Source organism: Eretmochelys imbricata, unplaced genomic scaffold (assembly GCF_965152235.1).
Source record: "Eretmochelys imbricata isolate rEreImb1 unplaced genomic scaffold, rEreImb1.hap1 Scaffold_34, whole genome shotgun sequence".
Taxonomy (NCBI): Eukaryota; Metazoa; Chordata; order Testudines; family Cheloniidae; genus Eretmochelys; species Eretmochelys imbricata.
The window spans coordinates 339,319-356,008 of NW_027554346.1; the positions used below are offsets into that span (position 1 = coordinate 339,319).

At 64.4% G+C, this 16,690-nt stretch overlaps 1 protein-coding gene across 1 annotated transcript; it reads left to right on the forward strand.

The window, feature by feature from the left end:
• Window positions 1-2: 2 nt before the first annotated feature.
• SPNS1 (SPNS lysolipid transporter 1, lysophospholipid) lies at window positions 3-16,677 on the forward strand. Its single transcript, XM_077806873.1, has 13 exons — window positions 3-53; window positions 1,674-1,950; window positions 2,226-2,291; window positions 2,490-2,626; window positions 5,040-5,191; window positions 5,416-5,482; window positions 11,101-11,243; window positions 11,773-11,928; window positions 13,971-14,160; window positions 14,479-14,544; window positions 15,322-15,420; window positions 15,519-15,690; window positions 16,180-16,677. Exons 2-13 carry the CDS (start codon window positions 1,725-1,727, stop codon window positions 16,272-16,274), a joined length of 1,569 nt encoding a protein of 522 aa, XP_077662999.1. The 5' UTR covers window positions 3-53; window positions 1,674-1,724; the 3' UTR covers window positions 16,275-16,677.
• Window positions 16,678-16,690: the final 13 nt, after the last annotated feature.

The following is a 16,690-nucleotide window of genomic DNA, read 5'->3' on the forward strand; positions in this document are numbered from 1 at the left end:
GTGACGCGAAGGGGGTCACATGACCGCAGCAGGGAGCAGCGCGCCCCGGCTCGGTAGTGGAGTCATGGCGGGGGGGCTGCGGGGTTATGCGGGGTTGGGGTTGCGGGGGACAGGGGGAGCTGCAGGGTTATGGGGGCGGGGGGATAGCGGGGTGCTGCAGGGTTGGGGTTGCGGGGGGCAGGGGACCTGCGGGGTTATGGGGGGCGGGGAGATGGCAGGGGGGCTGCTGGTTTGGGGTTGCGGGGGATGGGGAGTTGTGGGGTTATGGGGGCGGGGGGATTAGTGGGGGAGCTGTGGGGTTGGGGTTCTTGGGGGCGGGGTGCTGCGGGGTTGGTGTTGCGGGGGGCGGGGGGGCTGTGGGGTTGGGGTGGCAGGGGGATCGGCAGGGGGGCTGCGGGGTTGGGGTTGCGGGGGACAGGGGGAGCTGCGGGGTTATGGGGGGCGGGGAGATAGCGGGGGGGCTGCGGGGTTGGGGTTGCGGGGGACAGGGGGAGCTGCAGGGTTATGGGGGGCGGGGAGATGGCAGGGGGGCTGCTGGGTTGGGGTTGCAGGGGAGCTGCGGGGTTGGGGTTGCAGGGGGCAGGGGGGCTGCGGGGTTGGTGTTGCGGGGGGCAGGGGAGCTGTGGGGTTATGGGGGGCGGGGAGATGGCAGGGGGGCTGCTGGGTTGGGGTTGCAGGGGGCGGGGGGGCTGCGGGGTTGGGGTTGCGGGGGATGGGGAGTTGTGGGGTTATGGGGGCGGGGGGATTAGTGGGGGAGCTGTGGGGTTGGGGTTCTTGGGGGCGGGGTGCTGCGGGGTTGGTGTTGCGGGGGCAGGGGAGCTGCGGGGTTATGGGGGCGGGGGGATCGGCGGAGTTATGGGGAGTGGGGGGCTGCGGGGTTGGGGTGGAAGGGGCATCGGCAGAGGGGCTGCGGGGTTGGTGTTGCGGGGGGCAGGGGAGCTGCGGGGTTATGGGGGGCGGGGAGATGGCAGGGGGGCTGCTGGGTTGGGGTTGCAGGGGGCAGGGGAGCTGCGGGGTTGGGGTTGCGGGGGATGGGGAGTTGTGGGGTTATGGGGGCGGGGGGATTAGTGGGGGAGCTGTGGGGTTGGGGTTCTTGGGGGCGGGGTGCTGCGGGGTTGGGGTTGCGGGGGGCAGGGGATCGGCGGGGTTATGGGGGGCGGGGGGGCTGCGGGGTTGGGGTGGCAGGGGGATCGGCAGGGGGGCTGCGGGGTTGGGGTTGCGGGGGACGGGGGAGCTGCAGGGTTATGGGGGCGGGGGGATAGCGGGGGGCTGCAGGGTTGGGGTTGCGGGGGGCAGGGGAGCTGCGGGGTTATGGGGGGCGGGGAGATGGCAGGGGGGCTGCTGGGTTGGGGTTGCGGGGGATGGGGAGTTGTGGGGTTATGGGGGTGGGGGATTAGTAGGGGAGCTGTGGGGTTGGGGTTCTTGGGGGCGGGGTGCTGCGGGGTTGGCGTTGCGGGGGGCAGGGGAGCTGCGGGGTTATGGTGGGCAGGGCTACTGGGGGGGATGGGAGGTCATGGGGGGCGGACCTTTGGGGGATGGGAGGTCATGAGGGCGGGGCTATTGGGGGATGGGAGGTCATGGGGGCGGGGCTCTTGGGGGGGAAAGGGGTCATGACTGGCAGGGGAAGCCGTAGTGCCGGGATCACTAATCCCCCCCCTCCCCGCCCTCCGCAGGCCCCGCTCCGGAGCCGGGCTCCCTGTGAGGCAGCTGCACAGCCCTCGGCCATGGCGTCCCGGCGCGGCCCCCACCCCGATGCTGCCCCATTCCTGAGCCAGGCGGACGAGACAGAGGAGGAGGCGGCGGCAAAGGGGGGCTCGCGGGTGGGCGGGGGGCAGCCAGAGGGGGGGGTGCAGGCCGTCACCGGGATCTCGTACCCCCGCTCAGTGATGATCGTTGCTGTTCTCTGCTACATCAACCTGCTCAACTACATGGACCGCTTCACCGTGGCCGGTCAGGGCTGTGGGGAGGGGGGGCGGCAGCGGTGGCTCTGTGGGTGCGTGGGAGAGTTGTGGGAGGTTTTGGGGGACGGGGTGGGAGTTTTGGGGGGTCAGGGCTGCAGGATGGAGGGGGTTGTGTGAGGAGTGGGGCCAGCAGAGGTCGGGGGGACTGCCCAGGGTGTGGAGATCTGCCATGGGAGGTGGGCTCGGGGTTGGCAGAGGTGGGGGGCTGCAGGGTCCATGGGGGGCTCTCCCCACTTTCTAACCCCCTGCTCCCCGGTTCCCCAGGCATCCTGCCCGACATTGAGTCGTTCTTTCGCATTGGAGACAGCAGCACCGGGCTCCTCCAGACAGGTACGGGGGTTGGGGGAGAGAGGGGGATCCCGTAGCGATGGGGGCAGGGATGCACTGTGTATGTGGGGTGACACCCTCTGGGGCCTGGGGCGGCGTCTTCTCTGATGGGGAGGGTAGGGGGGCAGAGGGTTGGTGGGGGAGTGGCTGTGCCTTGCGCAGTGCCCCAGTTCTAACCAACCCCCTACCTCCCCCCCGCAGTGTTCATCAGCAGCTACATGGTGCTGGCCCCGATCTTCGGGTACCTGGGCGACCGCTACCACCGCAAGCGCCTGCTCTGCCTGGGCATCGCCTTCTGGTCGGCCGTCACGCTGGGGTCCAGCTTCATACCCCAGGAGGTACCGGCTGGCAGGCCACGCGCAGGGCGGGTGCCGAGTGGAGAGGACGAGGGGCTGGGCAAGGGGCGCAGAGGGGCTGTGCGTGGGGGGAGCTGTGTGCGCAGGTCGGGTGCGGTGTGGAGGATATGTGGGGCTGGAGCGATGCAGGGGGTTCTCCTGGGTGAATTCTGTGCCACTGCGCAATGCGGAATTTTTACTCCTGGGGGAATTCTGCAACAAAAATTTAAAATTCTGTACACAGTATCTTAAAATTCTGCATATTTTATTTGTCAAAATAACACAATATAATCACACCAGTTTCAATTATTTTTGGTCATTTATTTTAAAATACCTGTCAGCAAGTACGTCTGAAACAATACAGACAACAAAAAAGATTCAGAAAATGTTTTTTGACAAGTAGATTCCTTAATAGGCGTATTAACACAATAATAATTCATGTAAACTACCATACGGAACCGTATTTCCCGCCCCCCCTCGGAAGCAGAGCAAAGGCTGGGCGGAGTCAGGGGAAGCGGAGGAGCTGAGGGAGAGGGAAGGACCCTGGGTGTGAACTTGGAGGGTTGTTGGGTGTGGGTGGGAAAAGTATGGAACAGGTTTTTTTGGGGGGACGGGGAGGGATTGTTTGGGAGCTTCCCACACACAGACCCAGGCTGATCCCTAGCCTCTCCCATTCAGTCAGGCACATCTGCCCTGTCCCCACCACCCCATGTGTCCTTGCACCCCCGTCCACATGTGTCCCTCCACCCCCACTCACTTACTCTCCCATCCCCATGTGGCTCTGCACCCCCTTCCCCTGTCCCTTGTGTGTCCCTGTACCCCCTCCCCCATCACCATGTGTCCCTGCGTCTCCACTCCCATTCAGCCCCTGCCCCAGTCTGTCCTCCCTCGCTAGCCCTTATGAGCCCCTGTCTGACCCCCCCCCCCAGCACCCCCTGCTGTCTGTCTCCCCATAGCCCGTCTCCTGACCCGACCAGCTGCAAAGACGGCAGGCTCTTTCTCTTCCCATGCTGGCTGGGAGCTGCTGCTGTGTTCTATCGCCACAGCACCCTCTGATGGGCCAAAGACGGAACTGCAGAAGTCATCTTCTGCAGGGAGCTGCTACTGTTCTTGTGCCACAGCACCCTCTGGTGGGCAAAAGTCAGAACTGCAGCAACATTTCAGCAGAAGCTTTTTTTCTGCACAAAAAATTAAAAGTATGCATGGCTCATTAATTATGTGCACGCACAGTAGTGCTGGGATAACTAACAGAGAGTTCCCCCAGGAGTCAATTTTGCAGAAATTAACATGTGCACAGAATTTCCTTTCCCCCACAGAAATGGGCTGCAGAGCTGCTAGCCGCCACTAGGGGCTGCTGGACCCACAGAGCCCAGCTTGCACATAGAGGATACTGCTGGGGGCAAGGGGAGGGAGCTAGGGGGTTCCTGGCCACTACAGTTCCCAGCATGCCTGGGGGAAGGAGAAAGTGGTGAGTAGGAAACTCCTTGCAAGCCTGGGACTGAACATCAGGCTTTCTCTCCCTCTGGGCTCTGGGGCGGAGGGAAGCGAGTGTCTGGGCAAGCGGGGGGCCCTGTGGCTGAGCTCTGGGGGGGAGGGGGACTGGTGCCTGGGCTGGGAGGGACATGGTCTGGGGGGGGGATGCAGGTATCTGAGCAAGGGGGGGCCCTGTGGCTGGCCTCTGGGATGGGAGGTATTGTGCGTGTCTGGCCCTCCCTCTGGGCTCTGGGAAGGGGAACAGGGCAGAGAAACAGGAACTGGGCTGTCAGAGGAATTTCTTTAACTCTTTACTCCTGGGGGAACTTTTGTGTGTGTCTGAATTGTTTCAGACATACTTGCTGACAAATATTTTGAAATAAATTACCAAAATAATTGAAAGTGGCGTGATTGTGTAGTGTTATTTTGACAAATAAAATTGGCAGAATTTTTAAAGATTGTGCGCAGAATTTTTAATTTTTTGGTGCAACATTCCCCCAGGACTGAGGGGGTGCAGAGGGGCTGGGGGCTGTGCGTGGGGGGAGCTGTGTGTGCAGGGCAGGTGCGGGGTGGAGGTGGTGAGAGCTGGAGCAATGCAGGGGCGCAGAAGGGCTTGGGGGCTGTGCATGAGGGAAGCTATGCGTGCAAGGCGTGGGGCGCAGGCTGCACCCAGCGCCTCTCGGGGTGAGGCGGTCCAGATGGGGTTGTCCCCACTGGGTGTCCTAGAAGGCAGGAGGGACGGGCTCTCTCGCTCCCCCGTACTGGGTTCCCCCATCTCCAGGCCCCTCAGCGTGATGGGGAGTTTACGGTTGTGGGGGTGGCCGGGCTAGGCCTGTGGCTGGCGGGGAGCTGCGGGGTGAGCTCCCTGCTCCAGGGCGTCTCAGCCCCTTGGCAGGCCGGGGTGTGGTGCCGTCTCTGAGCCGTCTCTCACCTCCCCCGCCAGCGGTTCTGGCTGCTGCTGGTGACGCGGGGGCTGGTGGGGGTGGGGGAGGCCAGCTACTCCACCATCGCCCCCACCATCATCGCCGACCTGTTCGTTAGCGACCAGCGCAGCCGTATGCTGGCCTTCTTCTACTTCGCCGTCCCCGTCGGCAGGTGAGGGGCTCTGGGGGCGGTGGAGGTGGGTGGGAGCCCGGGGGCCAGGGTGGATTGATGGGGTGGGAACCTGGGGGTAGGGTGGGGACAGGGGGCGGGTGTTGGGGCAGTGTGAGTAGGGGACGAATGTTGGGGCAGGTGGGGGGCAGTGGGGTAAGGGGCGGGTGGTGGGGGCAGTGGGGAGAGCTGTGGGTCCTGGCTCTAACCTCCCGCTCCTCCCGCAGCGGGCTGGGCTACATCGTGGGCTCGAAGGTGAAGGACTTGGCTGAGGACTGGCATTGGGCCCTGCGGGTGAGTCTGGGGGGCTGGGCCGGGGGGGGGGGTGTGACAGAGGCCGGGCTTGGGGCTCTGGAGCCCCCCCCGAGTGACATGCTGACAGGACCCTCTTGTCCTGGGACGCCCCTCGGGGAACATTATCAGTAGGGGGAGCGTCCTGGGTCTGACCTTGGAGTGTCCAGCCCACTGTTCAGCCCATGAGCTCCCCGCAGCGAGTCCCTCTGGACGGGGCCCTGGGGCTGATGGAGGGGCCCTGCCCCCCGGCTCGGCAGCGAGCCTGGACTCCCAGCCGGCATGTGACACAGACGGGTTATCAGCCCTCGGGAACCCAGCGTAGAACAGGACTTGTTAGCACAGACATCAGGGACTTTCAGTCAAGCCCATCTTGGGGGGACCCCAAGTCCTGGACTCTTCCCTCCGAGTCCCAAAGAGGAGCCTGCCCGGTTCGAGCTGCCTGGCCCCAGACCCCCTGTGCACCCCCCTCGTTCCTTTGTCTCTTTCCCAGGCCAGCAGGTCACCTGGTCGGCACCGACACCTCCCACCTCCAGCTGGTCCTTGCAGAGGAGGGGGCCCGACCATCGGCTGCCAGGCTACAATGTCGCCCGTTCTCTGTCCCAGGCAGCCAGTCGCAGACACACCTGCCCACTAGGGGTCGCTGCAACCATCACACACCCTCATCCCACCACCAGATATTTGAGTAACACATAGGGGAAAGGTTTCAGAGTAACAGCCGTGTTAGTCTGTATTCGCAAAAAGAAAAGGAGTCCTTGTGGCACCTTAGAGACTAACCAATTTATTTGAGCATGAGCTTTCGTGAGCTACAGCTCACTTCATCAGATGCATCTGAAAGCTCATGCTCAAATAAATTGGTTAGTCTCTAAGGTGCCACAAGGACTCCTTTTCTTTTCACATAGGGGAAACTGAGGCACACACAGTATTCAGAGAAAACATGAAGAACATTCCCACTTTGTCACAGCGTAACACAGACGGGTATTAGTCATTGGGAACACAGCGTAGAACAGAGCCTGTTAGCACAGAAAGCAGGAACTTTCAGCAAGGTCCATCTTGGTTGAGACCGGGGTCTCCTGTCACGGAGTCCCCGGGCGATGCTCTGGAACTGCTCCCTCCGAAGCCAGTCAGGACTCTGGGGAAGTCTCCTTTCTGGGAGCAGCCTGTCTTCAGGACACACAGCTCACCCGGCTTCCCCCTTGCTGAGTCTGACCTCGGAGCATTCAGCCTCCTCTGCCCCTCCGTGCGCTTCCCACAGCGAGTCCGGCCAGGCGGGGTCCTGGGGAAGCCAGAGGGTCCTGCCCCCCAACTCCGCAGTCAGACGGGACTCTCAGCCAGCCAGTAAAACAGAAGGTTTATTAGACGACAGGAACATGGTCTAACACAGAGCTTGTAGGTGCAGAGAACAGGACCCCTCAGCTGGGTCCATTTTGGGGGGCAGTGAGCCAGACAACCACGTCTGCCCTTCACTCCATGTCCCAGCCAGCCCCCAACTGAAACTCCCTCCAGGCCCCCCTCCTCTGGGCTTTGTCCCTTTCCCGGGCCAGGAGGTCACCTGGTTCCTTTGTTCTCCAAACCTTTAGCTCTCACCTTGCAGGGGGAAAGGGCCCAGGCCATCAGTTGCCAGGAAACAGGGTGTCGGCCATTCTCTGTGTCCAGACCCCTGCACGCACCTGCCCTCTAGGGCTCTGCAATGATCATACACCCTTACCCCACCCCCTAAAGACTTAAGAACTGCCTAGGGGAAACTGAGGAACCCCCACACTATTCAGAGGAAACATTAAGAACAGTCCCACTTCATCAGATCTCCCCTCCAGACCAACGACCCTCCATCACACCCAGTTGCCCCTCCTTGTCCTTTGTCATCTTTCCCAGGCAAGCCTTTGTTCTCCATCCCAAGGGTGCCCCCCCCCCCATCAGTTGCTAAGTTACAAAGAGTCTGATCATTGTCTGGGCCCAGGCAGCTGTTGTTTGACAGTCACACCTGTTCTTAGGCAGTGGTTCCCAACCTTTCCAGACTCCTGTGCCCCTTTCAGGAGTCTCTGCAAAGATCAGACGCTCTTGCCCCACCACATAATGAATTGTGCAATACATAGGGGATGCCGAGGCACATAGAACACTCATACAAAATATTAAGAAAATCCCCCATTTTGTCAGATCTCTCCCCGCTTTGAGACTGAACTGAGCGGGGCTCGCTTCAGCCTGTGAACTGGGGAGGTTCGGGCCCCCCTCTCCGGGACAGCGCATCCGCTGTAATATTTGCACTCCCCTGAACATGGACCGTCTCCAGCTCATAATCCTGGATCAGGTTCCACCTCAGGAGCTTGGCATTGGCCCCTCTCATCTGGTGCAGCCACGGCAGGGCGAGTGGTCAGTGTCCACAGTAAAGCACCGCCCAAATAGGTACGGCTGCAGCTTTTTAAGAGCCCACCCCAGGGCCAGGCATTTCTTCTCGATGGCCACATAGCTCTGGTCCCCGGGGCAGCAGTGTCCTGCTCAAGTACCCGATGAGGGGTCTCTCCCCGTTAGCATCAGCACCGCACCCAGCCTTGTGTCTGAGGCATCTGTGAACACCAGGAAGGGCTTGTCAAAGTCTGGGTTTCCCAGCACTGGACCCCTGACCAGAGCCTCCTTCAAAGCACAGAGAGTCCCCGGCATTGCCCAGTCCAGACCAGCTTGTCTGGCTTCCCCTTCTTACAAAGCTCCGTGCTGGGAGCTGACAGGGAGATAAAGTGGGGCACAAACGTCTGGTAGTGCCCCGCCATCCCAGTAAAGGCCTGGGCCTGTTTCATAGAAGATTAGGGTTAGAAGAGACCTCAGGAGGACATCTAGTCCAACCCCCTGCTCAAAGCAGGACCAACCCCAACTAAATTATCCCAGTCAGGGCTTTGTCAAGGCGGGCCTTAAAAACCTCTAAGGATGGAGATTCCACCACCTCCCTAGGGAACCCATTCCAGTGCTTCCCCACCCTCCTAGTGAAATAGTGTTTCCGAATATCCAACCTAGACCTCCCCCACTGCAACTAGAGACCATTGCTCCTTGTTCTGTCATCTGCCACCCCTGAGAACAGCCGAGCTCCATCCTCTTTGGGACCCCCCTTCTTGTAGCTGAATGCTGCTATCAAATCCCCCCTCACTCTTCTCTTCCGCAGACTAAACAATCCCAGTTCCCTCAGCCTCTCCTCCTAAGTCATATGCCCCAGCCCCCCTAATCATTTTTGTTGCCCTCCGCTGGACTCTCTCCAATTTGTCCACATCCTCTCTGTAGTGGGGGGACCAAAACTGGACGCAGTACTCCAGGTGTGGCCTGACCAGTGCCAAATAGAGGGGAATAATCACTTCTTAACCTGTTTCTTAGTCTGGGTCAGAGGCCAGTCTCTGATCGCCCACATCTTGGCTGGCTCTGGTTTTAGGCAGCCGCTCCCCACCTTGCGGCCCAGGTACGACACCTCTGCCATCCCCATCTTGCGTGACACAGATATTATCCATGATGTACGCCGGGCCAAACTCTCTACCCCCTTGGTAACTGATCCCCAGGCCCTGGCAAGTGACCAGCGCCCCATTGTGGCCAAATGGCAGGGCCAGGAGCTCACAGAGCCCCATAAGGGTGTTAAAGGCAGATTTCAGCCTGGCCTCCGGATCCAAAGGCACCTGCCAATAGCCCTTGGTAAGATCCACAGTAGTGAGGTAACACGCCCCCCAACACACACTTGTCCAGGGTCTCATCAGGCCTGGGCAGGCACCAGACACAGTGATGGCACTGAGCTTCCGATAGGCCACACAGAACTGGATCAAGCCATTTTTCCTGGGGACCAGCCCTACGGGTGTGGCCAATGGACTGTTGAATGGCTGGATCACCCTCAAAGCCAGCGTATCCCTGACCTCTCTCTCCAGGGCCTGGGCTGTGTTCCCAGTGACTCTGAACAGGGAACACCTGATGGGAGCGTGGGCTCCTGTCCCCATGCGATGGCCAGCCAGGTTAGCGAGCCCCGGCCGGCTGTGGGTAGGAGCACGGTGTCACAGAGTCAGTCTCCTGGCAGCACTCTGAATGAAGTCGTGCAGGTCTCTGGGGCAGCGTGACTCTGCCCACCCTCACCAGCGCAAGAAGATTGCTTGGCTTTGGCACTTCCTGGGTCTGACCTCGGAGCATTCAGCCCTGTTCACCCCGTGAGCTCCCCGCAGCCATGGGACTCTTGGGGAAGCCTCACATGCCCCCCAAGGGATCCTGACCCCCAACTCCGCAGCCGTAACTCCCAGTCAGTGTGTGACACGGACGGGTTATTAGTCGACAGGAACCCAGTGTAGAACAGGGCTTCTTAGCACAGACATCAGGGACATTCAGCAAAGTCCAAAAGCCTCATGCCCTGCCCCCCTTCCCTTCCCCCCGGCCCGACTCCAGCCAGCAGACGGCCCAGTCTCCAGCAGCCCAGCCTCAGACATGCCCATTGCCCCTCCTATGTCCTATGTCTCTATCCCGGGCAAAAGGGTCACCTGGTCTGCACCCCTCCCCTGGCTCCACCTTGTTGCAGACGCCGTTGCCAGGCTACGGAGTGCTTCTGCCCTTCTCTGTGTGCAGGCAGCCAGAAGCAGCCCCACCTGCCCACTCGATCTCAGCAAAAACCACACCCCCTTGCCCCACCACCTACGTCTTGTGTGACACACGGGGAAACTGAGGCACACACTGTATTCGTGCAAAACCTCAAGAAGAAACCTCCCACTTTGTCACACGCGGCACCTCTCTGATCTCTGCCTGCTGAGGAGGGGTGAGCTGATCACAGAGGGGAGCTGATTCCGGCAAGGGGCCGGCTCCGGTCTCAGAGAAGAGACCCACCAGGGGATTTTCTCCCACTGGCTGCACACGGCCTGTACCAGCCTCTCCCTGTCCCACTACGGCTCCATCACGTTGACCTGGTCCCCGCGGTGGCTGTGAGCCCGGCTGGGCAGTTCCACCACATCGTTCTCCTCATTCAGCTGCTGGATGACCTTGAAGGGCCCGTCCCAGGCAGGTTGTTGCTTATTCTTCCTCACCGGGACGAGACCCCTCACCTGGTCCCCGGTGCCGTAGGCCGAGCGGTCGTACCGGACCTTCTGCCTCCCTTGGGCCCTGACTAGGTTCTCCCTGGTCGGACCCAGGAGCTCAGCGAGCTGTTCCCGGAAAGTCAGTCTATGCTCCACCACTGATTCTCCATCGGGGGAGGCCTTCCCCTCCCATCTGTCCCCCACCAAGCCCAGGGGACCCTTCACTCTCCTCCCATACAGCGACTGCGAAGGGGAGAACCCCGTGGATTCCTGGGTCACTTCCCTGTACGCGAACAGCAGGTGTGGTAAATACTCATCTCAGTCCTGCAGATGCTGGCCCAGGAAAGTCTTCAGCATCATCTTCAGGGTCCCAGTGAAGCTCTCCAGCACCCCCTGAAGGGAATCTCTCCCTGCAGCCCCCCTTAAGGGTTCCTCAACGCTGTGGCCAGCAAGGCCCTTCAGCTTGTCTAAGGAGGGATCCTTCTGCAGCTCCATCTGAAATTCAGCTGCAACACACGTGGGAAACTGAGGCACGCCCCATGTTCATACCAGCCAGTGAGGAAATCCCCCACTTGGTGACACGGGGTCCCGCGCTCTGCCCCCCAGGTGACCCCGGTGCTGGGCGTGGTGGCTGTGGTGCTGCTGGTCGTGGTGCTGCGGGAGCCGCCGCGGGGGGCCGTGGAGCGTCTCTCTGACTCCTCCCTGCGCTACACCTCCTGGGCCGCCGACCTCCGGGCGCTGAGCCGCAAGTGAGTGGGAGAGACCTGTGGGTACTCAGCAGGGGCCAGGGATGGGAGGAGCAGCAAGTGGGGGGGTGTCAGACAAATAGGGGGTCAGGAGGAGGTGGGGCTGGGAGGAGCAGGGTGCAGGGAGTGGGGTGGGGTTGGGGGTCTGGGGAGCTTAGAGGAGTGCGGGATGGGGAGGAGTGAGAGGCAATGGGGGTCAGTGTGCAGCTGTGAGGAGTGGGGCTGAGCTGGGGATTGGCAGGGGACCCGGAGGAGTGGGGCAGGGCCCGGGGGCTGGGAGAGGCAGGAGTGTGGGTCAGTGAGGGGCTGGGGGGAGCAGGATGGGATTGGGGCTCAGGGGGTCTGGGTCTGGCAGGGTCTGGGAGGGGCAGAGCTGCAGGTTTTGCGGGGGTCTGGGGGTTGGCGGTAAGCTGTGGGGAGCAGGACGGGATTGGGGGTCGGCGTGGGGCTCTGGGAGGGGTGGGGCTGGGAGGAGCAGGAGGGGATCGGGGATCGGGGGGGCTCTCACATCTCTCCCCCACCCCCCCGGCAGCCGCAGTTTCGTGCTGTCGTCGCTGGGCTTCACGGCGGTGGCGTTCGTGACGGGGTCTCTGGCGCTATGGGCCCCGGCCTTCCTGTACCGCTCCTGCCTGGCCACGGGGCAGAGCCGGCCCTGCCCCGACGGGGACACCTGCAGCTCCCAGGAGAGGTGAGCGCCGCGCGGGGGCCCAGCCCTGAGCTCCCCCCGGGAAAGGGAGTCACCGGTGAGCCCTGAGCTCTGACCCCCCCCATATCGGGGCCGTTCTCTCCCCGGTGACCCCTGAACTCTGACCCACCCCCATGTCAGGGCCGTTCTCTCCCTGGTGACCCCCGAGCTCTGACCTCCCCCCCCAATGTCGGGGTCGTTCTCTCCCCAGTGACCCCCGAGCTCTGACCTCCCCCCACAATGTCGGGGCCGTTCTCTCCCCTGTGACCGCCGAGCTCTGACCCCCCCCATATCAGGGCTGTTCTCTCCCCGGTGACCCCCGAGCTCTGACCTCCCCCCCCCCCAATGTCGGGGTCGTTCTCTCCCCGGTGACCCCTGAGCTCTGACCCCCCCCCAATGTCGGGGCCGTTCTCTCCCCTGTGACCGCCGAGCTCTGACACCCCCATATCGGGGCCGTTCTCTCCCCTGTGACCGCCGAGCTCTGACACCCCCATATCGGGGCCGTTCTCTCCCCTATGACCGCCGAGCTCTGACACCCCCATATCAGGGCCGTTCTCTCCCCGGTGACCCCCGAGCTCTGACACCCCCATATCAGGGCTGTTCTCTCCCTGGTGACCCCCGAGCTCTGACCTCCCCCCCCAATGTCAGGGCCGTTCTCTCCCCGGTGACCCCCGAGCTCTGACCCCCCCCCCAGTGTTGGGGCAGTTCTCTCCCCGGTGACCCCCGAACTCTGACCCCCCCCCCCAGTGTCGGGGCCGTTCTCTCCCCGGTGACCCCCGAGCTCTGACCCACCCCCATGTCGGGGCCGTTCTCTCCCCGGTGACCCCCGAGCTCTGACCCCCCCCATATCAGGGCCGTTCTCTCCCCAGTGACCCCTGAGCTCTGACACCCCCATATCAGGGCTGTTCTCTCCCTGGTGACCCCCGAGCTCTGACCTCCCCCCCCAATGTCAGGGCCGTTCTCTCCCCGGTGACCCCCGAGCTCTGACCCCCCCCCATGTCGGGGCCGTTCTCTCCCCGGTGACCCCCGAGCACTGACCCCCCCCATGTCGGGGCCATTCTCTCCCCGGTGACCCCCGAGCTCTGACCCCCCCCCAGTGTCGGGGCCATTCTCTCCCCTGTGACCTCCGAACTCTGACCCACCCCCAGTGTCGGGGCCGTTCTCTCCCCGGTGACCCCTGAGCTCTGACCCCCCCCATGTCGGGGCCGTTCTCTCCCCGGTGACCCCTGAGCTCTGACCCCCCCATATCAGGGCTGTTCTCTCCCCGGTGACCCCCGAGCTCTGACCCCCCCATATCAGGGCTGTTCTCTCCCCGGTGACCCCCGAGCTCTGACACTCCCATATCAGGGCCGTTCTCTCCCTGGTGACCCCCGAGCTCTGACCTCCCCCCCCAATGTCGGGGCCATTCTCTCCCCTGTGACCCCCGAGCTCTGACCCCCCCCCCCCAGTGTCGGGGCCATTCTCTCCCCTGTGACCTCCGAACTCTGACCCACCCCCAGTGTCGGGGCCGTTCTCTCCCCCGTGACCCCCGAGCACTGACCCCCCCCAGTGTTGGGCCCGTTCTCTCCCCCGTGACCCCCGAGCACTGACCCCCCCCAGTGTCGGGGCCGTTCTCTCCCCTGTGACTCCCGAGCTCTGACCCCCCCCATATTGGGGCCGTTCTCTCCCCGGTGACCCCCGAGCTCTGACCCCCCCAAAGTCAGGGCCGTTCTCTCCCCAGTGACCCCCGAGCTCTGAACCCCACCCCATGTCGGGGCCATTCTCTCCCCGGTGACCCCCGAGCTCTGACCCCCCCCATGTCGGGGCCATTCTCTCCCCGGTGACCCCCAAGCTCTGAACCCCCCCATGTCGGGGCCGTTCTCTCCCCGGTGACCCCCGAGCTCTGACCCCCCCCCATGTCGGGGCCATTCTCTCCCCGGTGACCCCCGAGCTCTGAACCCCCCCATGTCGGGGCCGTTCTCTCCCCGGTGACCCCCGAGCTCTGACCCCCCCCATGTCGGGGCCGTTCTCTCCCTGGTGACCCCTGACTCCCCCTGTCTCCGCAGCCTGATCTTCGGCCTCATCACCTGTGTGACGGGCTTCCTGGGCGTGGGGGCGGGCGTGGAGATCTCCCAGCGCCTCCGCCGAAGCAACCCCCGGGCCGACCCCCTGGTCTGCGCCGCCGGCCTGCTGGGCTCCGCGCCCTTCCTCTTCCTGGCCCTGGTGTGTGCCCAGGGCAGCAACCTCGCCACCTACGTGAGTGCCGGGGCGGGGGGCCCCGGGGCCGGGGGGGAGCAGGGCCAGGGGGTGCCAGGGGGAGCAGGGCCAGGGAGTGCCAGGGGGGCCGGGGGGGAGCAGGGCCAGGGGGTGCCAGGGGGTGCCCGGGGGGAGCAGGGCCAGGGGGTGCCCGGGGGGAGCAGGGCCAGGGGGTGCCCAGGGCTGCGGGGAGCAGGCCCAGGGGGTGGACACCCCACACACTCGTGGGCCTGGTGCCCAGCGTTGGCAGGGGAGGGAGGACCCGGGGAGGGGAAGGGGGGGTCCTTAGCCTCAGTAACCGGCTCCCTCCTCCCACAGGTATTTATCTTCATTGGGGAGACGCTGCTGTCCCTGAACTGGGCCATCGTGGCAGACATCCTGCTGGTGCGTCTGTCCTGCCGCCCCGTGCCCGGAGCCACAGGGCCAGCGACCCCCCCGCCCCGCCCTTAGCCAGGCCCCGGGAGCAACTCCCCCGCCCCGCCCTTAGCCGGCCCCTGGGAGCGACCCCCCCGCCCTTCCCTTAGCCAGGCCCCGGGAGCGACTCCCCCGCCCCGCCCTTAGCCAGGCCCCGGGAGCAACTCCCCCGCCCCGCCCTTAGCCGGCCCCTGGGAGCGACCCCCCACCCTTCCCTTAGCCGGCCCCTGGGAGCGACCCCCCCACCCCGCCCTTAGCCGGCCCCTGGGAGCGACCCCCCCACCCCGCCCTTAGCCAGGCCCCGGGAGCAACTCCCCCGCCCCGCCCTTAGCCGGCCCCTGGGAGCGACTCCCCCGCCCTTCCCTTAGCCGGCCCCTGGGAGCGACTCCCCCGCCCTTCCCTTAGCCGGCCCCTGGGAGCGACCCCCCCCCCCGCCCCGGCCCTTAGCCGGCCCCTGGGAGCCACTCCCCCAGCCCGCCCCGGCCCTTAGCCGGCCCCTGGTAGACCCCCCCCACCCCGCCCTTAGCCGGCCCCTGGTAGACCCCCCCGCCCTTAGCCGGCCCCTGGGAGCCACCCCCCCACCCCGCCCTGGCCCTTAGCTGGCCCCTGGGAGTGACCTGGGGCGGCAGGGACAGACAGACGGACACAGAGCAGGGGGAGGGGGCAGGGACAGACGGACTGACTGGGATGGATGGGGGGCAGGCCCCCCACCCCCGCCTGTGCTGACCCGGCCCCTGTCGCCCACAGTATGTCGTGGTCCCCACACGCCGCTCCACGGCCGAGTCCTTCCAGATCGTCATGTCCCACCTGCTGGGCGACGCCGGCAGCCCCTACCTCATCGGCGTGGTGAGTGCACGGCAGCGGCACTGCTGGGGGGAAGCTCGCAGCGCTGGGGGGGTGCTGGGGATTGTGGGACGGCTCCGCTCACCCTCTCTGCCCCCCAGATCAGCGACAGGATCCAGCGGGGCCGGCCCCCGTCCTACCTGCTGGAGTTCCGCAGCTTGCAGTACGCCCTGATGCTGAGCGCCTTCGCCGGGGTGCTGGGGGGCGGCTTCTTCCTTGCCACCGCGCTCTTCATCCAGGGCGACCGCAGGCGGGCCGAGCTGAGCGCCCAGGGTACGTCCCCCTGCCCCCTAGCCCCGTCGCCTCCCTCTGCCCCCTAGCCCCGTCACCTCCCACTGCTCCCCCCAACCCTGTCACCTCCCACTGCTCCCCCCGGCCCCCACCTCGCCACCGCGCTCTTCATCCAGGGCGACCGCAGGCGGGCCGAGCTGAGCGCCCAGGGTACGTCCCTCTGCCCCCTAGCCCCGTCGCCTCCCTCTGCCCCCTAGCCCCGTCGCCTCCCTCTGCCCCCTAGCCCCGTGGCCTCCTGCTACTCCCCCCAAGCCTGTCACTTCGCACTGCTCCCCCCGGCCCCCACCTCGCCACCGTGCTCTTCATCCAGGGCGACCGCAAGCGGGCCGAGCTGAGCGCCCAGGGTATGTACAGCCCCACAGCGCCCCCCACTGCCCCAAAATCTTGGGCATCAAGAATCGCCCCCCCCCGGCACCTGCAGCTCTGTGCCCACCCTGTCAGCCCCCTTGACTCTCCCCCTCCCCCCGCCAGGTCTGCTGCAGGAGGAGGCCGAGCCGGAGGAGCGGATTGTGGTGCCGAAGCGCGGCCGATCCACCAAAGTGCCCGTCTCCAGTGTCCTCATCTGAGATCAGCACAGACACCCCCGGCTGGGCTCGGGCGCCGCCTGCCGGGCAGAGACTCTCGCTGCCCCCCAGGGGCCAGACTCGGGGGGCAGGTGGAACTGTGCCAGTTTGGGGGGCTGGTATTTTATGTGGGCATGGAGCCTGCCCGTGAAGGAAATGGGGTCAGGGACAGATGGATGGGGCACCCTGGGCTGGGGTGAGCCAGGGACCCCCAACTTAACATCCCCAGGCCCCTGGCGCAGGGAGGGGCTTAGGGACCGAGAGGGGGGGCTCTTGGATTCCTTGGGGGGCAGGCTGTGAGGCCCCCCCCAAGGTCATACAGGTCCCCAGTGCATTGTGGGGGGCTGGGGTCCTGCCCCCTTCCAGCCGCCATGTTTTCACCCCATTAAACTCTTTCTTACGTCTCCTGCTGCTGGTCT

Bases quoted from the DNA above. Each gene is read 5' to 3' on its own strand.
- SPNS1 (XM_077806873.1), top strand. From the start codon at position 1,725: ATGGCGTCCCGGCGCGGCCCCCACCCCGATGCTGCCCCATTCCTGAGC. The intron at 5,483-11,100 runs GTGAGTCTGGGG...TCTGCCCCCCAG, and splicing joins ACTGGCATTGGGCCCTGCGG to GTGACCCCGGTGCTGGGCGT. The intron at 11,929-13,970 runs GTGAGCGCCGCG...CTGTCTCCGCAG, and splicing joins ACCTGCAGCTCCCAGGAGAG to CCTGATCTTCGGCCTCATCA.